This window comes from Tamandua tetradactyla, chromosome 7 (assembly GCF_023851605.1).
Source record: "Tamandua tetradactyla isolate mTamTet1 chromosome 7, mTamTet1.pri, whole genome shotgun sequence".
Taxonomy (NCBI): domain Eukaryota; kingdom Metazoa; phylum Chordata; class Mammalia; order Pilosa; family Myrmecophagidae; genus Tamandua; species Tamandua tetradactyla.
Window position 1 is genome coordinate 64,251,563 of NC_135333.1, and position 26,192 is coordinate 64,277,754.

The 26,192-nt window shown below is 39.1% G+C and overlaps 1 protein-coding gene across 2 annotated transcripts in view; it reads left to right on the forward strand.

Moving 5' to 3' along the window:
* Positions 1-26,192, forward strand: part of KDM5A (lysine demethylase 5A) — a 150,986-nt gene that overhangs the window by 35,279 nt on the left and 89,515 nt on the right. For both annotated transcript variants that reach the window (XM_077169653.1, XM_077169654.1), the window contains exons 4-5: positions 16,430-16,600; positions 18,591-18,725. In XM_077169653.1, the coding sequence (XP_077025768.1) occupies positions 16,430-16,600; positions 18,591-18,725 (306 nt within the window). The remainder of the gene's footprint in view (positions 1-16,429; positions 16,601-18,590; positions 18,726-26,192) is intronic.

Genomic DNA, 26,192 nt, shown 5'->3' on the forward strand with positions numbered 1-26,192 from the left:
TAGACACTAAGAATTGTCTAGTGTAGTTGTGTGAAAACCTTTGAAACCAAAGAGAAAATTATAGTGAATTTGAGGGTGGATTTGTGTCCTTTTGTATTCATTAGGATAAATTTTTTTTTAATTTCTTTTTTTATTTATTAATTAAAAAAATTAACAACAAACAAAACATTAAGATATCATTCCATTCTACATATATAATCAGTAATTCTTAATATCATCACATAGTTGCATATCATCATTTCTTAGAACATTTGCATCGATTTAGAAAAAGAAAAAGACAACAGAAAAAGAAATAGAACGATAACAGAGAAAAAAAAGATTATACATACCATAGCCCTTACCCCTCGCTTTCATTTATCACTAGCATTTCAGACTAAATTTATTTTAACATTTGTTCCCCCTATTATTTATTTTTATTCCATATGTTCTACTCTTCTGTTGGTATGGTAGATAAAAGGAGCATCAGACACAAGGTTTTCACAATCACAGAGTCACATTGTGAAAGCTATATCATTGTTCAATCATCATCAAGAAACATGGCTACTGGAACACAGCTCTACATTTTCAGGCAGTTCCCTCCAGCCTCTCCACTACATCTTGAACAACAAGGTGATATCTACTTAATGCATAAGAATAACCTCCAGGATAACCTCTCGACTCTGTTTGGAATCTCTCAGCCATTGACACTTTGTCTCATTTCACTCTTCCCCTTTTTGGTTGAGAAGGTTTTCTCAATCCCTTGATGTTAATTCTCAGCTCATTCTAGGGTTTTTCTCAATCCCTTAATGCTGAGTCTCAGCTCATTCTAGGATTTCTGTCCCACATTGCCAGGAAAGTCTGCACCCCTGGGAGTCATGTCCCACATAGACAGGGGGAGGGCGGTGAGTTTGCTTGTTGTGTTGGCTGAAGAGAGAGGCCACATCTGAACAACAAAAGAGGCTCTCTTGGGGTTGACTCTTAGGCCTAAATTTTAAGTAGACTTGACCTATCCTTTGTGGGGTTAAGTTTCATATGAACAACCCCCAAGATTGAGGGCTCAGCCTTTAGCTTTGGTTGTCCACACTGCTTGTAGGATAAAATTTTGTTTTAAGGATTTTTTTTACGTTTTTATTTAAAATTTAATTTTTGCTACATGATGCTGTTTAAGGTTCTGATTATGTTTGATTTGAATTGTATAGTTGAATAAAGTACAACAATGTTTCTAAGAATTATTAATAACAAAGGAAATGAGGTTGACTTCTGGGAAGATGGCTGAATGGAGTGGGTTGAGTTCATCCCTGCTCCATGGGACAAGATAGGGGATGGGGAGAGGATGATTGAGACTGCATTCCCGGTGGGGTAGGTGATGGTTGTGGGTCCTCTGTGATTTTTGGGGAGGAGAGAGGCAGGAGGATTGGGGCAGGGAGAGCAGGGTGGATACGATTGACAGTGATCCCCAGCAGGTGGATAGTAGCACATTGGGAAGTGTGAATTGGAGGGAAGTGACCTCCCTCCACTCCAGTCTGCTCTACCTGCTGACTGGAGAAACCTCCCTGGGTCACTCCATGGCCATCGGTGACAGTGGCGCCCCTTAGGCAGGCCCAGCTGTCCACCGTGACAAATCGGGCCTCCGGGTGCTGGGAGCGGTCGTCCAACGTGGTGCCATGAATACTTGGTCCACCAGGTGTGGTATAGGGCATATTCACCGGGTGCTGTGAGTCGGGTGCTCCACCCAGTGCTGCTGTCTGCTCCCATCCTGTATCATGTTTGGCCATCCTACCCCTGCATGCCAGGTGTAGCTTCCTGCCGTGCTCACAGCTTCCCAGCTGCCACCACAGTCAGGCAGGGGTAGCCCTGAGGGGAGTTGGTGCCTTAGGATCGCCACCTCCTGGTGAGAATTGGTAAATGCAGGTTGGCAAACTTCCTGTCTACCTTATTTATTTATTTTGCTTGCATGGACTGGAAATCGAGCTCAGGTCTTTAGTGTAGCAGGTGGGAGTTCTGCTATTGAAATATCCATTCACTCCTGCCTAGCCTTTAAAAGATCATCAGTAGAATTTTTCCCCCTGCATGAGATCCAGGAAATGGTTTGGTAGGAAATTACTGAGATGACTAATGCAAAAGGAATCCTTCAATGCAATACCAAGGAAATAAAACACTTTAGATGAGTGAAGGAAACCAACTTAAAAATAACATTGCTAAGATAATTGAATGCCTCCAACACAAGTGAAAATCACAAAGCAATTGAAAGTCCAAACAGAAATGGCCAAGTCCAACGGCCAAATAAAACTCTGGAGGGGACACAGAATACAGAACGCCTACCCAAGACTGTTTATAAGATAATAAAGGTTATCAGGAAGACACTAGAAGAGCATAAGGAAGAATTTGAAAGATTAAATAGAAAAATGGTAGATCTCACAGAGATGGGAGATACAGTAGACCAGATAAGAAATATAGTTGGAGACACATGAGAGCAGATTTGAAGAAGCAGAAGGAAGAATAAATGAACTAGAACATGGAGTTTACGAAGAACAAATGGCAAGAAAGATGGAAAGAATGGAATTGGATCTTAGAAAATGATGGGCAAGAGGCACACAAATAAAAGTGTCCCAGAAGAAAAAGGAAAGAGTAAAGGGCTGGGAACGTTAGTTGAAGATATAATTGAGGAAACTTCTCATCCCTTAGAAAAGACATAAAGAGGACCAACAATCTGCAAATAGAATAAAACCAAATAGACTACTCCAAGACTTATACTAATCAAAGTGTCAAATGTCAAAGAGCAAAAGAAAGTCCTGAAAATTACCATGAGAAAAGCCATCTGCTACATACAAGGGAAAACATATACATTTGAGTTTGGATTACTCAATGACACCATGTGTATTAGTTAGGGTTCTCTAGAGAAACAGAATCAACAGGGAACACTTGCAAATATAAAATTTATGAAAGTGTCTCACGTGACCGTAGGAACGCAGAGTCCAAAATCCACAGGGTAGGCTGCGAAGCCGATGACTCCAATGGATGGCCTGGATGAACTCCACAGGAGAGGCTCACCAGCCAAAGCAGGAATGGAACCTGTCTCCTCTGAGTCCTCCTTAAAAGGCTTCCCATGATTGGATTTAGCATCACTAATTGCAGAAGACACTCCCCTTTGACTGATTACAAATGGAATCAGCTGTGGATGTAGCTGACGTGATCATGACCTAATCCTATGAAATGTCCTCATTGCAACAGACAGGCCAGCGCTTGCCCAATCAGATGAACAGGTACCACAACTTGGCCAAGTTGACACCTGTCCCTAACCATGACAGTCCACCCCTTGTCAACTTGGCACATATATATATATATATCACCTTAGACCATACTTAATTTCCAAATGAAAACAAATAAGCACAGATTTTTTCTTTTACCTGACAATACTCAACTGTCCTGCATATAACTGGAAACACATTAAATCTCTCCAGAATAGCGTGCAAATCCTTGGGCAACATTCATTCTTAAACTTGATATCTTACAACTTAAATAGTATAACACAAACAAAACAGCATTACAGTCCTCATTTCTGTAACTGATCACGTGGTCGAAGTTCATATTTATCACTACCTTCTTCCACTACCCATTTCATGTTCCCTTTCCCCTCAGCAAGCACTTCAGCTGGCCGTGGTTCTTTGCCTGGTGGGGTGACCCAAACCTTCATTCCTGAAGTCTCAGAGCCATTAGTGGTCCTGCCTGGATTGTGTTGTTGCAGTTTTCCATTGATTTTAATCACAGGGCATGGTAGTACTAATAGACGCCCCAGGGGATCTCCTATATTCCAAGAAAACTCTTCTTTACCTCCATTATGTAGTTGCAGTCCTACTTCCTTCTGATAGTCAGGGTCAATTACCACAGACAATAATGTAATCCCCTTCTTGGTGTGTTGATCCAGAGGCATAAGTAGCCCAAAGTGGCCAGGTGGCAATCTTAACTTCCAGTTCAGTGGTATCACTGTTGTTTCTCCTGGAGAAAGCACACCCCGTTTTGGAACTAAAACCTGTAGACCAGCAAAACTCAGGGTAGCAGGGACAGGAAGCAAAAATTTTCCTAGTGGATCACTAGGAGTAATAGTGAGTGGCACCACACCCATTTCCACCTCTTGGTTCCTGGACCCTTGGATCCTGGCTATAGGAGAAACAGCACCATACAGTGGACGCTGATTCAGAGCATACACAGCTTCCTGGAGAACATTACCCCAGCCCTTCAAGGTATTGCCACCTAGTTGGCACCGTAATTGAGTTTTCAAAAGGCCATTCCACCGTTCTATCAATCCAGCTGCTTCTGGATGATGGGGAACATGGTAAGACCAGAGAATTCCATGAGCATGTGCCCATTCCCGCACATCATTTGCTGTGAAGTGTGTTCCTTGATCCGAAGCAATGCTATGTGGAATACCATGACGATGGATAAGGCATTCTGTAAGCCCACGGATAGTAGTTTTGGCAGAAGCATTGCGTGCAGGGAAAGCAAACCCATATCCAGAGTATGTGTCTATTCCAGTTAGAACAAATCGCTGCCCCTTCCATGAAGGGAGTGATCCAATGTAATCAACCTGCCACCATGTAGCTGGCTGGTCACCTCGGGGAATGGTGCCATATCGGGGGCTGAGTGTGGGTCTCTGCTGCTGGCAGATTGGGCACTCAGCAGTGGCTGTAGCCAGGTCAGCCTTGGTGAGTGGAAGTCCGTGTTGCTGAGCCCATGCATAACCTCCATCCCTACCACCATGACCACTTTGTTCATGAGCCCATTGGGCAATAACAGGAGTTGCTGGGGAAAGAGGCTGACTGGTATCCATAGAACGGGTCATCTTATTCACTTGATTATTAAAATCTTCCTCTGCTGAAGTCACCCTCTGGTGTGCATTCACATGGGACACAAATATCTTCATGTTTTTAGCCCACTCAGAAAGGTCTATCCACATACTTCTTCCCCAGACCTCTTTGTCACCAATTTTCCAATTATGGTCTTTCCAAATCCCTGACCATCCAGCTAAACCATTAGCAACAGCCCATGAGTCAGTATACAAACGCACCTCTGGCCAGTTTTCCTTCCAAGCAAAATGAACAACCAGGTGCACTGCTCGAAGTTCTGCCCACTGGGAGGATTTCCCCTCACCACTGTCCTTCAAGGACACCCCAGAAAGGGGTTGTAATGCTGCAGCTGTCCACTTTCGGGTGGTACCTGCATATCGTGCTGAACCATCTGTAAACCAGGCCCGAGTTTTCTCTTCTTCAGTCAGTTCACTGTAAGGAACTCCCCAAGAGGCCATAGCTCTGGTCTGGGAAAGAGAAGGTAATGTGGCAGCAGGAGTGGAAACCATGGGCATTTGTGCCACTTCTTCATGTAACTTACTTGTGCCTTCAGGACCTGCTCTGGCTCTATCTCGTATATACCATTTCCACTTTACAATAGAGTGCTGCTGTGCATGCCCAACTTTATGGCTTGGTGGGTCAGACAACACCCAACTCATGATAGGCAACTCAGGTCTCGTCTCATGGTAACTTGGTGGCCCATGGTTAAGCATTCAGTCTCTACTAAGGCCCAATAGCAGGCCGAAAGCTGTTTCTCAAAAGGAGAGTAGTTATCTGCAGCAGATGGTAAGGCTTTGCTCCAAAATCCTAAGGGTCTGCGTTGTGATTCTCCTATAGGGGCCTGCCAAAGGCTCCAGACAGCATCTCTATTTGCCACTGACACTTCCAGCACCATTGGATCTGCTGGATCATATGACCCAAGTGGCAGAGCAGCTTGCACAGCAGCCTGGACCTGTTGCAGAGCCTCCTCTTGTTCAGGTCCCCACTCAAAATTAGCAGCTTTTCTGGTCACTCGATAAATGGGCCGGAGTAGCACACCCAAATGAGGAATATGTTGTCGCCAAAATCCAAAAAGACCAACTAGGCGTTGTGCCTCTTTTTTGGATGTGGGAGGGGCCAGATGCAGCAATTTATCCTTCACCTTAGAAGGGATATCTCAACATGCCCCACACCACTGGACACCTAAAAATTTTACTGAGGTGGAAGGCCCCTGTATTTTTGTTGGATTTATCTCCCATCCTCTGACACGCAAATGTCTTACCAGTAAATCTAGAGTAGTTGCTACTTCTTGCTCACTAGGTCCAATCAACATATCATCAATATAATGGACCAGTGTGATGTCTTGTGGGAGGGAGAAACGATCAAGGTCTCTGCGAACAAGATTATGACATAGGGCTGGAGAGTTGATATACCCCTGAGGTAGGACAGTGAAAGTATATTGCTGACCTTGCCAGCTGAAAGCAAACTGTTTCTGGTGGTCTTTACTAATAGCTATTGAGAAAAAAGCATTTGCCAGATCAATAGCTGCATACCAGGTACCAGGGGATGTATTGATTTGCTCAAGCAATGATACTACATCTGGAACAGCAGCTGCAATTGGAGTTACCACCTGGTTGAGTTTACGATAATCCACTGTCATTCTCCAAGACCCATCTGTTTTCTGCACAGGCCAAATAGGAGAGTTGAACGGGGATGTGGTGGGAATCACCACCCCTGCATCTTTCAAGTCCTTAAGAGTGGCAGTAATCTCTGCAATCCCTCCAGGTATACGGTATTGCTTTTGATTTACTATTTTGCTTGGTAGGGGCAGTTCTAGTGGCTTCCACTTGGCCTTTCCCACCATAATAGCCCTCACTGCATGAGTTAGAGAACCAACGTGGGGATTCTGCCAGTTGCTCATTATGTCTATGCCAATTATACATTCCGGAACTGGGGAAATAACTACAGGATGGGTCCGGGGGCCCACTGGACCCACTGTGAGACGGACCTGAGCTAAAACTCCATTGATCACCTGGCCTCCATAAGCCCCCACTCTGACTGGTGGTCCAGAGTGACGTTTTGGGTCCCCTGGAATTAATGTCACTTCTGAACCAGTGTCTAATAATCCCCGAAATATCTGATCATTTCCTTTTCCCCAATGCACAGTTACCCTGGTAAAAGGCCGTTGGTCTCCTTGGGGAAGACTTAGAGGAAGGTTAACAGTATAAATTTGTGGCAGTGTAACAGGTTTCTCCCCCATAGGGACCTGGCCTCCCCTTCATTCAAGGGGCTCAGGGTCTGTAAACTGTTTCAAGTCTGGAAATTGGTTAAGGGGCCGTGACTCTGTCTTTTTATAATTCAGGTTAGACTTCTGTTCCCTTGACCTAGAACTCTTTTGTTTATACAGCTCCAACAAGAATTTAGTAGACTGCCCTTCTTTTGTATTTCTAGGCACCGCATGATTTACTAGCTAATGCCACAAATCTCTGCGTGTCATATAATTTTGATGCCTCCTTTGAGTTTGTTGTCTATTATAATACCCACGTCTACCCTGTCTTTGGTGATTAAGTGCTGCCACCTGGCTTCTGCCAACTCGGGATCCTGTCATCCCCACTGTGTTTAAGGATTCCAGCTCAGTGACAGCAGTTCCTACAGTAGTATCTGACCTACAGAGAAGTGCAACCACAGAGCTCTTGAGGGATGATGGTGCTAGTCTCACAAATTTATTTCTCACTGTTCTGGTAAAAGGTGCATCCTCTGGACATTCCTGGGGTGTAAGAGCAGGCTTTGCATGATAAATCCACTCTAACATCCCAATCTCTCTAAGCCTCTGGATCCCCTCATCTACATTATACCAGAGCAATTCTGGCATTTCAACCTCAGGTAATGTTGGCCACCTTTTGATCCATGTTTCAACCAACCACCCAAACAAGCTGTTAACACCTTTTTTAACTGCTCTAGCTATAACATTGAATGCAGAATCTCTGCTTAGTGGGTCCATATCAATAAATTCAGCCTGATCCAGCCTTATATTCCTCCCACCATTATCCCACACTCTTAAAATCCATTGCCACACATATTCCCCTGATGTCTGTCTATATAAATTGGAAAACTCACACAGTTCTTTTGGAGTATAACGTACCTCCTCATGTGTGATACTTTGCACCTCACCTTTAGTGGCCTGTTGGGACTTTAGTCTAGTTATAGGTCTAGAAGAAATGAGGGGTGGTGGGGGTGGGTCATGAAAAGAATTAGAAGTATCTTCCAAGCCATTTGCTTCAGGGCTTTCATTTGCAGTTTCATCTGGTGAAACAGAATTAATAACTCTAGGGCTAATCCCTTCAGGAGGAGGTTGGGTGGCCAATTCCTCAAGGCAGGCTGGAGGTGGGGCGGCTATGTCCTCAGGGCAGACTATTACAGGGTTATCTAAAGAAGGCTCAGCATAGTCTAGGGTTTCAACCTCACCCCCAACATCATTATCAATCCATATGTCACCATCCCATTTTTCAGGGTCCCACGCCTTTCCAATCAGTGCCCTTACTTTAACAGCAGACACCATGCAAGACTGAGATTTCAGTTTACGTTGTAAAGCTGCTACTGTAACAATAAGATTCTGAGTCTGATTTTCAGAGATCTCAAGTCTACGGCTACAGGAAATAAAATTTTCCTTCAGGATACTCATAGAAACCTCTACATCTTTCAGACGACACTTAAGCTTCCTGTTTGAAGCCTTAAGCCCATCCCTTTCACCCTTTAATGTAGACAGTGTATCTAACAACAACCAACCAACATCTCTATAACTCTTATTTCTACAAAACTCTGTAAAGGTGTCAAAAACATTATCCCCCAGAGTCTGGCTTCGTACAAGCGAAGCATTAGGAGAATCGAATGATGATATTTTGACTATCTCCTTTGCCAACTCAGTCCATGGATTGGGAGTGCCATTCTGATTACGGGAATCAGAGTCCTTAGTGTCTCTGAGCCCAGTCAGAGTAGAAAACTATTCATAAAAACCCATTTTTAAGATTCTGTTCCTTAAGAACCACTCCTGGTACCAAGATGTATTAGTTAGGGTTCTCTAGAGAAACAGAATCAACAGGGAACACTTGCAAATATAAAATTTATGAAAGTGTCTCACGTGACCGTAGGAATGCAGAGTCCAAAATCCACAGGGCAGGCTGCGAAGCTGATGACTCCAATGGATGGCCTGGATGAACTCCACAGGAGAGGCTCACCAGCCAAAGCAGGAATGGAACCTGTCTCCTCTGAGTCCTCCTTAAAAGGCTTCCCATGATTGGATTTAGCATCACTAATTGCAGAAGACACTCCCCTTTGACTGATTACAAATGGAATCAGCTGTGGATGTAGCTGACGTGATCATGACCTAATCCTATGAAATGTCCTCATTGCAACAGACAGGCCAGCGCTTGCCCAATCAGATGAACAGGTACCACAACTTGGCCAAGTTGACACCTGTCCCTAACCATGACAGCATGGAAGCAAGAAGGCAGTGATATGATATGTTTAAGATACTGAATGAGCAAAGCTCCTAGCCAAGAAATCTTTATCCAGCCAAGTTGTCCTTCAAAATTGAGGGAGAGATTTAAAATCTTCAAAGACAAATACTGAGACAACTAGTCTACAAGAGACCTACCCTATAGGAAATACTAACAGGAGTCCTGACAGCTGAGAAAAAAAAAAAAGAGGAAGGTCTGGAGGAGGGCACAGAATTGAAGAGTACCAGTAATGGTAATTTAAAGGATACCAAGAGAGAGAAGGAAAAGAATATATAGATCTGACAAATAAAAAGTAAAAAATAAGATGGTAGATTCAAGAACTGCTTTTACAGTAATAACTGAACATTAACTGTCTGAACTTACCAATTAAAAGATACAAGTTGGCAGCATGGATTAAAAAATGTAATCCATCTATGTGCTGTTTACAAGAAACACATGTCAGACCCCAAATACACAAAATAGATTAGAAGTGAAAGGATTGAAAAAGATGTTCTTTGCAGGCTGTAACCAAAAGAAAGCAGGAGTAGCTGTACTAATGTCTGATAAAATAGACTCCAAATGTAAAGACGTCATAAGAGACAGAAGGCCACTACACATTAGTAAAAGGGACAGATCACCAAGAGGAAATAACAGTCATCAATGTTTATGCTCCTAATTAAAAAGTCCAGAAGTACATGGACCTCCAAAACTGAAGGGAGTTATAGATGTTTCAGCAGTAATAGTGGGAGACTTCAATACACCACTCTTCACTATAGATAGAATAACCAGAGGATCAGTGAGGAAGAACCTAAACAGTTTAATAAATGAATTAGACCTAATAGACATATATAGATCATTTCACCCCAAAAGACCAGGATGTACATTCTTTTCTAGTGCACATGAAGCATTCTCCAGGATAGATCATATGGTGGGTGTGCCGGCCTGAAAATTTTGTGTACTCCAGAAAAGCCATGTTTTAATCCTGATTCATCTTGTGGATGGAGGCAGCCATTTATTTTAATCCTAATTCAGCAGTGTAGGACAGAAACCTTTGGTTGGATTATCTCCACAGAGATGTGGCTTGCCCAGTTGTGGTGTGACCTTTTGATTAGATGGGGATGGAACACAAAATCAGTTCTTATAATTTTAGTAAGATTGAAAATATCCATTAGGAATACAAGAGTGGTTCTACCCAAGAAAATCAGTCAATATAATTCAGCATATTAATAAATTTGAAGGGAAATATGTGATTATCTCAATTGATGCTGAAAAAACGTTTGGTAAAATTCAGCATCCTTTCCTGATAAAAACACTTCAGAAGGTAGGAATTGAAGCGAACTACCTCAAAATCAAAAAGGTATAAATGAAAAACCCATAGCCAGCCTTATACTTAACAATAAGAGGTCGAAAGAATTCTGTGTAAGATTGGGAATGAGTCAGGGACGCCCGTTGTCACTACTGTCTTTCAACGTTGAACTAGAAGTACTAGCTGGAGTGATTTGACAGGAGAAAGAAATAAAAGACATCCAAATCAGAAAGGAAGAAGTAACACTTTTAATTTATTTGCAGGTAACCTGATCCCATACTTTGGAAACCCTCAGAAATCTATGACAAAGCTACCCAAGCTAATAAATTCATCAAGGTGGCAGGATATAAGATTAATGTATAAAAATCAGTAATGTTTCTATACACAAGCAATGATGTACTTGAGACAATTACAGAACAAGTTCCATTCAAAATAGTGACCAAAAGAATCAGGTATCTAGGAATAAGCCTAACCAGGGATGTCAAGGATGTATATGCAGAACACTACAAAACATTGCTGAGAGAAATAAAAAAATGACCTAAATAGATGGAAAAACTTTCCATGCTCATTGATAGGAAGATTAAATGTTATTAAGATATCAGTGCTACCCAAATTAATCTACACATTGAATGCCATACCAATTAAAATTCCAACAACCTACTTTGAAGACTTTGAAAAGCTAGTTATCAGATTTATTTGGAAGGGAAAGAGATGCCAAATAGCTAAGGATATAATATACAAGAGTGAAGATTTCCTGACTTTAAAATGTACTATTAAGCTACAGTGGTCAAAACATCATGGTAATGGCACAAAGATAGAAATATTGACCAGTGGAATCGAATCAAGTGTGTGGAGTGGAGATAGACCACCAAATGTATGGAGAATTGATCTTTGAAAAGGGCCCTAGATCCATTGAACTGGGACAGAATAGTCTTTTCAATAAATGGGCATGGGAGAATTAGATCTCAGTAGCCAAAGAATGAAAGAAGACCACATCTTATACTCTGTACAAGAATAAATTCAAATTAAAGACCTAAATCTAAGAGCCAGTAATATAAAACTTTTAGAGGAAAATGCACAGAAACGTCTTCATGATCTAGTAATAGGAGATAGATTCTTTTTTTTTTCTGTTGCATATTAATCTTATTCTTTTCATAATCTCTTAAAAACATAAAAGCCATTCTGAGCTCACAGAGCTGCATGCTGTGGTTCAATGACCCCAGAAATAAATAAAGCTTTCTTTCTCTCTCTCAAAAATACTTGATACTCTGTCTTGGTGACTGACACTAGAACCGTCCCTTGAGTCCCTGGCAGCGAGACTCACTGAGCTTGACTCAGTTCTCATGGAGGCTACCCACAGAGCCGTGGCACGACCTGCAGGAGCCTTCTTTGTCCCGTCACGGCCGCTAAGAAGTCAGAGAAATGGGAAGAGGTATTTTCACTTTGGGAAGGGTTGACTATAAACATCTGTGAAGCTTTTCAAAAGTCTCATTTTTCTTGGAGAAGCAGTGGTCGGGTTCCACCTGCCGGGCGATGGATAGTCTCTCATTGCTGAATCCCCGAAATGCAAAAGAAGGGACCTAATGCACCTAGGTGCCAGTACTCCTGGCATGACCAACTGCCTCTCAGAACCACCAGCCCTGCCATGTGCCATTGCTTCTAGGACCTAAACCCAACCTCACCAGCAGATAAGATTCAATAATGCTTCGTGGGCCCTTCTCCCAACCTGAGGGTGATTTAAACTTCACAGTTAGCAACAACTGAGAACATCATGTACATGGCTGGCCAAATGTGCACTAGCGGCATGACAGTAAAATCAGAACTGAGAACCTCAGTGGCATAGCCGATGCCACTCAGCAGTTAGTTCATCAACAGCATCCAGTGCCTTTGTCTGACTTCACCTAAGCAGGGCCCCAATCAAAAATTGTTTTCTGTTTTTTTTTTTTGGGAAAGACCCTGACATAGCATTATTCCCTTTAATGAGCCTTGGTCATTATTGTATTTTTTAAAATAAAAGCACAGCAAAACAGAGGTAGTATTTTATGGTTGTCCGAGAGTTTTCCCAAAAGGGCCTGAATGAGCTAGGAATGTGTGCCACAGTGGTGGTGATGTCTCTGTGATTCTATTTTCCATTTTGCAGATGTTAAGGATTTTTGCTGTGTGCACATCTGAATGCACTCTTCTTCTTGCATGATATGATTCTTCTTGCATGAGCGTGGTTTACAGGTTAGAGTTCCGTGTCTTCTGCTCAGTAGTCCGTCCCTGGCTGTTCCAAGCCACCCCATTGAAATCCCCCTTTCAGTCCTTGCACTTAGGAGTTATTTCTGTGGTTTAGGAGATAGATTCTTAAAATTTACACCTAAAGCATGAGCAGCGAAAGAAAAAATGTAAAATTGGAAACCCTTTAAGATAAGAGCTTCTGTGCCTTAAAGGAGTTTGTCAAAAAGGTGAAGAGGCAGCCAACTCAATGGAGAAAATATTTGGAAACCATATATTGGATAAAGGCTTGATATCCTATATACATAAAGAAATTATACAGCTCAACAACAGAAGAACAAACAACCCAAATATAAAATGGCCAAAGGATAGGAATTGAATGATTTTCTGAAGAACAAATACAGATGGCTAAAAAGCACATGAAGAGATGCTCATTTTCATTAGCTATAGGGGAAATACAAATCAAGACAATGAGATAACACGTTACACCTGTAAGAATGGCTGCTATTAAACAGAAAACTACAAATGTTGGAGTGGATATGGAGAAATTGGAACGCTTATTCACCGTTGGTGGGAATGTATAATGGTGCAGCCACTGTGGAAAATAGTTTGGTGATTCCTCAGAAAACTGAATATTGAGTTGCCTTATTACCCAGTGTGTTAGCTAGGGTTCTCAAGAGAAACAGAATCAGCAGGAAATATCCATAGATATAACATTCATAAAAGCGTGTCACGTAACCGTGGAAACGTAGAGTCCAAGATCTATAGGGCAGGCCTCCAGCTGTTAACTCCTATGAAGGTCCACAATGAGCTCCGTGGGAGAGGCTTGCCAGCTGAAGGAGGAAAGAAGACTGTCTCTTCTGAATCCTCCTTAAAAGCCTTCTAGTGATTAGATTAAGGTCACCCATTGCAGAAGACACTCCACTTAGCTGATTACAAATGCAGTCAGCTGTGGATGCAGCTAATGTAATCATGATTAAAGTACATGAAATGTCCTTGTAGCAACTTGGGCAGTGCTTGCTGGACCAAACAAATGGGCACTACCACCTGGCCAGGTTGACAGATGAACCTGACCATGACACCCAGTAGTACCAGTACTCGGTATATATATACCCCGAAGAGCTAAAAACATTGACATGAACAGACATTTGCACACCAGTGTTCATAGTGGCACTATTCACAGTTGCCAAAAGATGCAAGCAATCCAAGTGCCCATCAGCAGATGAATGGATAAACAAAATGTGATATATACATACAATGGAGTAAGATGACATGAGGTCTTGAAGCTTATGAGAACATGGATGAACCTTGAGGATATAATGCTGAGTGAAAAAAAGTCAGACACAAAAGGACAGATACCGAATGAGTTCACTATTATGGCTGTGGTAAAGGTAATTTCAGAGGTTACAGTCTAGAATATAGCAGAGGTACACAAAAGCTAGAGAGAGGGCAAAGGCTACCTAATGAGATTGAACCTAAATGCAATGGAATGGAAGGAAGTGATGGTATCTGATTAGTGGGGTTATGTTACATTGCCATATTGAAGGCATGATTGAAAGGGGGGATGTATGGTGCCATTTATACCAGTGATTAAATCTACAATTATAAATAAGTTCTCACATGAACTATTTCTAAGGTTCAATAGTGGAGGGGTATCAGGGAAAACCAAAAATGTGTTCTATGGCTAGTAGTTAACAGGAAGACATCAACAGGAATACCTGGGCAACTAATGGGAGGGAGAGACAAGTGATTAAAGGGTAGTTTTGATTTGATAGTTGCTGATGCTATGCTTGTCAGTTCTTTTTTGCTATGGACCAGTGAAAATGGTTTAAAATTGAGAGTGCTATTAATTGTTCAAGTGAGGATACTGTAAGACAGGTTTGTTTATTTTGGACATTATTCATGATGCCCAGTTGATGGAGGGGTATGAAAGGTACAATCACTGAGAAGCAGAATGGTGAACTGTGATAGACCCATAAGATGTATTGTGGTGCTACAAAAAAGAAGGACTTTGAGAGGCACACAACAAATTCAGTCAACCTTGGGGACAGTGTGTTGTGCAAAATAAGCCAGAAACGAACAGATATGGTAAGGTCTCTTTCACAAAATACTTATAGAAAAATAGGAGCTTAGATTGTAAGCCCTTATAGTAGCCACACTTAGTCTGAAGTTGTAAATGTATTTCTAGATTCGGAGACACTGAGCTATGGGGTATCAGCTGGTTTTTCCCTGCAACTTTGAATAACTCTGTGACACCCATGACCCAGAACTGGAGTGCTATAGCCCTGGAAGTTAGCATAGCTATATATAATAATATATATATTACTATATTATTATATAATAATAATGTGTGTGTATGTGTATATGGAAGTATTAAACTTTCCTGTCTGGGAAACCCCGGGAACATGCTCAGCCTTTGGGGACTACCAAGAAAATAGGTCAAGTCCTTGGTTTTAAGGCTTACCATTATTAAATTTATTTCTGTAGGGGAGACGCTAGGACTACCCATAATGTGGCCTAAGACTTGGTTCCAGAAAACTTCTTCCATGGCTCAGATGTGGCCACTCTCTCTCTCTAAGCCCAACTCTGCAGGGAACATCATTACCCTCCTCCCTACATGGGACATGACATTCAGGGGTGAAATTATCCCTGACAAGGTGGGGCATGACTTCTGGGAATGAGTCTGGCCCTGGCACTATGGATGAACAACAGTTTCCTACCAAAAGGAGGGAAGAGAAGTGTAATAAAACAAGACGTCAGTGACCAACAGAGATTAAATAGTCGAGAAACTATTCTGAAGGCTACGCTTAAGCAGGTTAAGTTAGATAGTGCTAATTGCCATGGTTTGCTAAACCCCAACCAACATTACTCCCTGTTGACTCTTAAGAACACCTAGAGGAATAAATCTTGAAACTTAGAAGGATCAGCCTGTCCAAGATTATTGTTTGATTACATCCCCCTATCCTTTGGTATTGCTATCCCTTCTCAACATGAAAAAGTCAGAATGGGCATTGCCTAAAGATCCCTATAGATTGGGAGAGGTCAGAGGAGAAAGAGAAAATATAACAGAGAAAATAGGGTTTAACAAACGAGTGTGACTGCTGAATCATTGTATTAATATTCTTTCTAGCTTCCAATGTTTTGGACCAGATGGAAGGAAAAATCGGAGATGATAGTATGGTAGCCCATGTGTCTGAACTGCTCGTTGAAGTGTGCTTTGAAAATTATTGCTTTTTTCTTTCATTGCTTCGATATATGTTGTATTTTACAAGATTAGATGCTAAAAAATGGAGTTCCTTGAGGATGTAGAACATATGTGTGGTTACTTTTCTCAGTACATAATGTATGAAGTGCATATTGATGAAATATGTTTGAATGCTTGGTTTGAAAACAGGTACAATAATAATAATGAAATGGTTTAAAACCTCCAGAAACTTTTGGCTCTATTCCTTACTTTCTGTGTTGGAAAATTTCAGTTTTGTCAGATATTTGTTGGAGGGAACTTTGAAATCTAAGCCCAGGATAACTTTGTATATAGCAAACAGAATAGAAAATCAGGATGCTTGGTTGTAGCTCCTTTTTCTAAATAACTTTTATTTTCTTTTCAGATTGTTGCTGGCAAAGGAGGTTTTGAAGTGGTTACCAAAGAGAAGAAATGGTCTAAAGTGGGTAGCCGCTTGGGATATCTGCCAGGCAAAGGAACTGGGTCTCTTTTGAAGTCACACTATGAAAGAATTCTCTACCCATATGAGCTTTTCCAATCTGGTGTCAGCCTTATGGTGAGATGCGTCACTTTTAGGAGTGGGTAAATCCAGTTTGCCAGTTATAAACTTTAAACTGTGTTCACCGTCACTTTTAGGAGTGGGTAAATCCAGTTTGCCAGTTATAAACTTTAAACTGTGTTCACCACCACGTTAGTAGTTGTCTGTGCGTAGCAAGGTATAATAAATTTCTATAGGCGCCATAATTTGGGGGAGCCAGACGTACATTATAATTTTAAAAATCACAGCAGTTTTTGGTTGTTTGCAAGTAAAACAAAATGTGAGTAAAGATGTTTTCTTATTTATTTAAAATAAATCTTCACAGCTTAAACTTTTTGAAGAATTTTTCCTCTTATTTTTATATTTTTTAATAGCTGTATGGAGATGTAATTTAAATGCCATAAAACTTACCCATTGTAGGTACACAATTAACTATGCAGCAATCACCACATTCCAGTTTTAAACATGTCTGTGACTTCAGAAAGTTCCCTTGTACTTATTTGTAGTTGATTCTTGCTCTTACCCCAAGACCTGGACAATTGCTAATCTGCTTTTTGTATAGTTTTGCCCTTTCTAGAAATTTCATATAAGTAGAACCTATATGATTTTGTGTCTGGCTACACATGTGTCAGTCTTCTATTCCTTTTTGTGGCTAAATAGCATTCCTTTGTATGAATACGCCATATTTTTTTGCCTCTTTACTAGTTGATGAACAGTTGGGTTGTTTCCAGTTTATGGCTATTATGAATAGTTCTGCTATGAATATTCATGTACAAGTCTTTGTGTGGACATATGTTTTCATTTCTCTTGGGTAGATACCTAGGAGTGGAATTGCTGAGTTATATGGTAAGTTCATGTTTAGCTTTTTAAGAAACTGCCAAATGTTTTCCACACTGGCTGCATCACTTTACATTCCTACCAGTAATGTATAAAGCTTCCAATTTCTCTACATTTTCATCAATATTTGGTCTTGTCAGTTTTTTGGATTATGATCATTCTGGTGTATATGTGTTAGTATCTTATTGTGGTTTAAATATGTATTTCCCTCATGACTAATGACATGTACCTTTTCATGTACATATTATTTGTATATCTTCCTTAAGAAGTGTTTGCTGAAAAAATTTTTTAATTGTGTTATTTGTTCTCTTGAACTTGAGTTGTAAGAGTTCTTTTATGTATTCTGGATACAAGTCCTTTATCAGATATATAATTTACCTCTGTTTTCTCCTGGTCTTTGGCTTGTCTTTTTATTTTTATAACAGTGTCTATTTGAAGAATAAAAGTCTTATATTTTGATGAAGTCCAATTTATAAGTTTTTTTTTTCCTGGTATGAATTGTACTTTTGGTGTCATATCTTAGAAATCTTTTTTCCTAACCCAAGGTTGTAAAGATTTATTTGTTTTCATGTATAATTTTAGCTCTTATATTCAGGTCTGCCATTGTTTTTGAGTTCATTTTTGTATGAGTAAAGGTATAAGTTGTTTTTTGTTTTTTTTTTTTGCAATTAGTTATCCAATTGTACAAACACCATTTGTTGAAAAGGGTATCTTTTTCCTATTGATTTATTTTGGCACCTTTATTGAAAATCAGTTGACCATAAATGTGTGGGTTTATGTCTGGGTTGTGTTTTGTTCCATTGATTTATGTGTAATCCTTACCCAATAGTGCACTGTCTTGATTGTTGTAGCTCTTTGTAGTAAATTCTGATATCCAGTAGTTTGAGTCCTCTAACTCTGTTCAAAATAGTTTTCAAAACTATTTTGATTATTTCCAAACAATTTATATTTCCCCATGAATTTTAGGATCAGTTTCTCAGTTTCTACAAAAAAAACCCTGCTGGGATTTTGATAGGGATTGGCTTGACTCTATAGATCAGTCTAGGGAGAATTGCCATCTTGTTTCATATATTTTTTAGGGATTTAATGGAAATTTATTATTTCCCCTCTGATTTACAAACTTGGTTTCATATCAGTGAATGTGTTCTCTTTCTGTGCTCTGATCCTTTAGGGTGTACAAATGCCCAATTTAGATCTTAAGGAAAAAGTGGAGCCTGATGTTCTTGGCACTGATATTCAAGCTTCCCCAGAGCCGGGTACAAGAATGAACATTCTACCAAAGAGAACGAGACGTGTCAAGTCACAGGTATCAATGTCCATGAGGCATTTTTATTTTTTTTTATTAATTGAAGAAAAAAAAAGACATTAACCCCACATTTAGAAATCATTCCATTCTACATATGCAATCAGTAATTCTTAATATCATCACATAGATGCATGATCATCATTTCTTAGTACATTTGCATCGATTTAGAAGAACTAGCAAAACAACAGAAAAAGATATAGAATGTTAATATAGAGAAAAAAATAAAAATAATAATAGTACAAAAAAAAAAAAGACAAACAAACAGACAGACAAAAAAAAAAAAGCCTATAACTCAGATGCAGCTTCATTCAGTGTTTTAACATGATTACCTTACAATTAGGTATTATTGTGCTGTCCATTTTTGAGTTTTTGTATCTAGTCCTGTTGCACAGTCTGTATCCCTTCAGCTCCAATTACCCATTATCTTACCCTGTTTCTAACTCCTGCTGGACTCTGTTACCAATGACATATTCCAAGTTTATTCTCGAATGTCGGTTCACATCAGTGGGACCATACAGTATTTGTCCTTTAGTTTTTGGCTAGACTCACTCAGCATAATGTTCTCTAGGTCCATCCATGTTATTACATGGTTCATAAGTTTATCCTGTCTTAAAGCTGCATGATATTCCATCGTATGTATATACCACAGTTTGTTTAGCCACTCGTCTGTTGATGGACATTTTCGCTGTTTCCATCTCTTTGCAATTGTAAATAACGCTGCTATAAACATTGGTGTGCAAATGTCCGTTTGTGTCTTTGCCCTTAAGCCCTTTGAGTAGATACCCAGCAATGGTATTGCTGGGTCGTATGGCAATTCTATATTCAGCTTTTTGAGGAATGGCCAAACTGCCTTCCGCAGTGGTTGCACCATTTGACATTCCCACCAACAGTGGATAAGTGTGCCTCTTTCTCCACATCCTCTCCAGCACTTGTCATTTTCTGTTTTGTTGATAATGGCCATTCTGGTGGATGTGAGATGATATCTCATTGTGGTTTTGATTTGCATTTCTCTAATGGCCAGGGACATTGAGCATCTCTTCATGTGCCTTTTGGCCATTTGTATTTCCTCTTCTGGTAGGTGTCTGTTCAAGTCTTTTTCCCATTTTGTAATTGGATTGGCTGTCTTTTTGTTGTTGAGTTGGACAATCTCTTTATAAATTCTGGATACTAGACCTTTATCTGATATGTCATTTCCAAATATTGTCTCCCATTGTGTAGGCTGTCTTTCTACTTTCTTGATGAAGTTCTTTGATACACAGAAGTGTTTAATTTTGAGGCGCTCCCATTTATTTATTTCCTTCTCCAGTGCTCTTGCTTTAGGTTTAAGGTCCATAAAACCGCCTCCAATTGTAAGTTTCATAAGATATCTCCCTACATTTTCCTCTAACTGTTTTATGGTCTTAGACCTCATGTTTAGATCTTTGATCCATTTTGAGTTAACTTTTGTATAGGGTGTGAGAGATGGGTCTTCTTTCATTCTTTTGCATATGGATATCCAGTTCTCTAGGCACCATTTATTGAAGAGACTGCTCTGTCCCAGGTGAGTTGGCTTGACTGCCTTATCAAAGATCAAATGTCCATAGATGAGAGGGTCTATATCTGAGCACTCTATTCGATTCCATTGGTCGATATATCTATCTCTATACCAATACCATGCTGTTTTGACCACTGTGGCTTCATAATATGCCTTAAAGTCAGGCAGCGCGAGACCTCCAGCTTCGTTTTTTTTCCTCAAGATGTTTTTAGCAATTCGGGGCACCCTGCCCTTCCAGATAAATTTGCTTATTGGTTTTTCTATTTCTGAAAAATAAGTTGTTGGGATTTTGATTGGTATTGCATTGAATCTGTAAATCAATTTAGGTAGGATTGACATCTTAACTATATTTAGTCTTCCAATCCATGAACACGGTATGCCCTTCCATCTATTTAGGTCTTCTGTGATTTCTTTTAACAGTTTTTTGTAGTTTTCTTTATATAGGGTTTTTGTCTCTTTAGTTAAATTTATTCCTAGGTATTTTATTCTTTTAGTTGCAATTGTAAATGGGATTCGTTTCTTGATTTCCCCCTCAGCTTGTTTATTACTAGTGTATAGAAATGCTACAGATTTTTGAATGTTGATCTTGTAACCTGCTACTTTGCTGTACTCATTTATTAGCTCTAGTAGTTTTGTTGTGGATTTTTCCGGGTTTTCGACGTATAGTATCATATCGTCTGCAAATAGTGATAGTTTTACTTCTTCCTTTCCAATTTTGATGCCTTGTATTTCTTTTTCTTGTCTAATTGCTCTGGCTAGAACCTCCAGCACAATGTTGAATAATTGTGGTGATAGTGGACATCCTTGTCTTGTTCCTGATCTTAGGGGGAAAGTTTTCAATTTTCCCCATTGAGGATGCTATTAGCTGTGGGTTTTTCATATATTCCCTCTATCATTTTAGGGAAGTTCCCTTGTATTCCTATCTTTTGAAGTGTTTTCAACAGGAAAGGATGTTGAATCTTGTCAGATGCCTTCTCTGCATCAATTGAGATGATCATGTGATTTTTCTGCTTTGATTTGTTGATATGGTGTATTACATTAATTGATTTTCTTATGTCGAACCATCCTTGCATACCTGGGATGAATCCCACCTGGTCATGATGTATAATTCTTTTAATGTGTTGTTGGATACGATTTGCTAGAATTTTATTGAGGATTTTTGCATCTATATTCATTAGAGAGATTGGTCTGTAGTTTTCTTTTTTTGTAATATCTTTGCCTGGTTTTAGTATGAGGGTGATGTTGGCTTCATAGAATGAATTAGGTAGTTTTCCCTCCACTTCGATTTTTTTGAAGAGTTTGAGGAGAGTTGGTACTAATTCTTTCTGGAATGTTTGATAGAATTCACATGTGAAGCCGTCTGGTCCTGGACTTTTCTTTTTAGGAAGCTTTTGAATGACTAATTCAATTTCTTTACTTGTGATTGGTTTGTTGAGGTCATCTATGTCTTCTTGAGTCAAAGTTGGTTGTTCATGTCTTTCCAGGAACCCGTCCATTTCCTCTAAATTGTTGTATTTATTAGCGTAAAGTTGTTCATAGTATCCTGTTATTACCTCCTTTATTTCTGTGAGGTCAGTGATTATGTCTCCTCTTCCATTTCTGATCTTATTTATTTGCATCCTCTCTCTTCTTCTTTTTGTCAGTCTTGCTAAGGGCCCATCAATCTTATTGATTTTCTCATAGAACAAAGTTCTGGTCTTATTGATTTTCTCTATTGTTTTCATGTTTTCAATTTCATTTATTTCTGCTCTAATCTTTGTTATTTCTTTCCTTTTGCTTGCTTTGGGATTAGTTTGCTGTTCTTTCTCCAGTTCTTCCAAGTGGACAGTTAATTCCTGCATTTTTGCCTTTTCTTCTTTTCTGATATAGGCATTTAGAGCAATAAATTTCCCTCTTAGCACTGCCTTTGCTGCGTCCCATAAGTTTTGATATGTTGTGTTTTCATTTTCATTTGCCTTGAGGTATTTACTAATTTCTCTTGCAATTTCTTCTTTGACCCACTCGTTGTTTAAGAGTGTGTTGTTGAGCCTCCAGGTATTTGTGAATTTTCTGGCATTCCGCCTATTATTGAATTCCAACTTCATTCCTTTATGATCCGAGAAAGTGTTGTGTATGATTTCAATCTTTTTAAATTTTTTTTTTTTATTAATTAAAAAAAGAATTAACAAAACAATTAGAAATCATTCCAATCTACATGTACAATCAGTAATTCTTAATAACATCACATAGTTGCATATTCATCATTTCTTAGTACATTTGCATCAATTTAGAAAAAGAAATAAAAAGACAACAGAATAAGAATTAAAACAATAATAGAAAGAAAAAAAAACAAAAAAAACAAAAACAAAAAACCTATACCTCACATGCAGCTTCATTCAGTGTTTTAACATAATTGCATTACAATTGGGTAGTATTGTGCTGTCCATTTCTGAGTTTTTATATCCAGTCCCGTTGTACAGTCTGTATCCCTTCATCTCCAATTATCCCTTCTCTTTTTTTTTTTTTTTTAATTAACGGAAAAAAAGAAATTAAACCAACATTTAGAGATCATACCATTCTACACATGCAATCATTAATTCTTAACATCATCACATAGATGCATGATCATCATTTCTTAGTACATTTGCATTGGTTTAGAAGAACTAGCAACATAACCGAAAAAGATATAGAATGTTAATATAGAGAAAAAAATAAAAGTAATAATAGTAAAATCAAAACAAAACAAAACAAAACAAAACAAAAACCTATAGCTCAGATGCAGCTTCATTCAGTGTTTTAACATGATTACTTTACAATTAGGTATTATTGTGCTGTCCATTTTTGAGTTTTTGTATCTAGTCCTGTTGCACAGTCTGTATCCCTTCAGCTTCAATTACCCATTGTCTTACCCTGTTTCTAACTCCTGCTGAACTCTGTTACCAATGACATATTTCAAGTTTATTCTCGAATGTCCGTTCACATCAGTGGGACCATACAGTATTTGTCCTTTAGTTTTTGGCTGGATTCACTCAGCATAATATTCTCTAGGTCCATCCATGTTATTACATGGTTCATAAGTTTATCTTGTCTTAAAGCTGCATAATATTCCATCGTATGTATATACCACAGTTTGTTTAGCCACTCTTCTGTTGATGGAGATTTTGGCTGTTTCCATCTCTTTGCAATTGTAAATAATGCTGCTATAAACATTGGTGTGCAAATGTCCGTTTGTGTCTTTGCCCTTAAGTCCTTTGAGTAGATACCTAGCAATGGTATTGCTGGGTCGTATGGCAATTCTATATTCAGCTTTTTGAGGAACCGCCAAACTGCCTTCCACAGTGGTTGCACCCTTTGACATTCCCACCAACAGTGGATAAGTGTGCCTCTCTCTCCGCATCCTCTCCAGCACTTGTCATTTTCTGTTTTGTTGATAATGGCCATTCTGGTGGGTGTGAGATGATATCTCATTGTGGTTTTGATTTGCATTTCTCTAATGGCCAGGGACATTGAGCATCTCTTCATGTGCCTCTTGGCCATCCGTATTTCCTCTTCTGAGAGGTGTCTGTTCAAGTCTTTTTCCCATTTTGTAATTGGGTTGGCTGTCTTTTTGTTGTTGAGATGAACAATCTCTTTATAAATTCTGGATACTAGACCTTTATCTGATATATCATTTCCAAATATTGTCTCCCATTGTGAAGGCTGTCTTTCTACTTTCTTGATGAAGTTCTTTGATGCACAAAAGTGTTTAATTTTGAGGAGTTCCCATTTATTTATTTCCTTCTTCAGTGCTCTTGCTTTAGGTTTAAGGTCCATAAAACCGCCTCCAGTTGTAAGATCCATAAGATATCTCCCAACATTTTCCTCTAACTGTTTTATGGTCTTAGACCTAATGTTTAGATCTTTGATCCATTTTGAGTTAACTTTTGTATAGGGTGTGAGAGATGGGTCTTCTTTCATTCTTTTGCATATGGATATCCAGTTCTCTAGGCACCATTTATTGAAGAGACTGCTCTGTCCCAGGTGAGTTGGCTTGACTGCCTTATCAAAGATCAAATGTCCATAGATGAGAGGGTCTATATCTGAGCACTCTATTCGATTCCATTGGTCGATATATCTATCTCTATGCCAATACCATGCTGTTTTGACCACTGTGGCTTCATAATATGCCTTAAAGTCAGGCAGCGCGAGACCTCCAGCTTCGTTTTTTTTCCTCAAGATGTTTTTAGCAATTCGGGGCACCCTGCCCTTCCAGATAAATTTGCTTATTGGTTTTTCTATTTCTGAAAAATAAGTTGTTGGGATTTTGATTGGTATTGCATTGAATCTGTAAATCAATTTAGGTAGGATTGACATCTTAACTATATTTAGTCTTCCAACCCATGAACACGGTATGCCCTTCCATCTATTTAGGTCTTCTGTGATTTCTTTTAGCAGTTTTTTGTAGTTTTCTTTTTTTTTTTTTTTATCTTTTTATTAATTAAAAAAAGAATTAACAAAACAATTAGAAATCATTCCAATCTACATGTACAATCAGTAATTCTTAATAACATCACATAGTTGCATATTCATCATTTCTTAGTACATTTGCATCGATTTAGAAAAAGAAATAAAAAGACAACAGAATAAGAATTAAAACAATAATAGAAAGAAAAAAAAAACAAAAAAAACAAAAACAAAGAACCTATACCTCACATGCAGCTTCATTCAGTGTTTTAACATAATTGCATTACAATTGGGTAGTATTGTGCTGTCCATTTCTGAGTTTTTATATCCAGTCCCGTTGTACAGTCTGTATCCCTTCATCTCCAATTATCCCTTCTCTTTTTTTTTTTTTTTTAATTAACGGAAAAAAAGAAATTAAACCAACATTTAGAGATCATACCATTCTACACATGCAATCATTAATTCTTAACATCATCACATAGATGCATGATCATCATTTCTTAGTACATTTGCATTGGTTTAGAAGAACTAGCAACATAACCGAAAAAGATAGAGAATGTTAATATAGAGAAAAAAATAAAAGTAATAATAGTAAAATCAAAACAAAACAAAACAAAACAAAAACCTATAGCTCAGATGCAGCTTCATTCAGTGTTTTAACATGATTACTTTACAATTAGGTATTATTGTGCTGTCCATTTTTGAGTTTTTGTATCTAGTCCTGTTGCACAGTCTGTATCCCTTCAGCTTCAATTACCCATTGTCTTACCCTGTTTCTAACTCCTGCTGAACTCTGTTACCAATGACATATTTCAAGTTTATTCTCGAATGTCCGTTCACATCAGTGGGACCATACAGTATTTGTCCTTTAGTTTTTGGCTGGATTCACTCAGCATAATATTCTCTAGGTCCATCCATGTTATTACATGGTTCATAAGTTTATCTTGTCTTAAAGCTGCATAATATTCCATCGTATGTATATACCACAGTTTGTTTAGCCACTCTTCTGTTGATGGAGATTTTGGCTGTTTCCATCTCTTTGCAATTGTAAATAATGCTGCTATAAACATTGGTGTGCAAATGTCCGTTTGTGTCTTTGCCCTTAAGTCCTTTGAGTAGATACCTAGCAATGGTATTGCTGGGTCGTATGGCAATTCTATATTCAGCTTTTTGAGGAACCGCCAAACTGCCTTCCACAGTGGTTGCACCCTTTGACATTCCCACCAACAGTGGATAAGTGTGCCTCTCTCTCCGCATCCTCTCCAGCACTTGTCATTTTCTGTTTTGTTGATAATGGCCATTCTGGTGGGTGTGAGATGATATCTCATTGTGGTTTTGATTTGCATTTCTCTAATGGCCAGGGACATTGAGCATCTCTTCATGTGCCTCTTGGCCATCCGTATTTCCTCTTCTGAGAGGTGTCTGTTCAAGTCTTTTTCCCATTTTGTAATTGGGTTGGCTGTCTTTTTGTTGTTGAGATGAACAATCTCCTTATAAATTCTGGATACTAG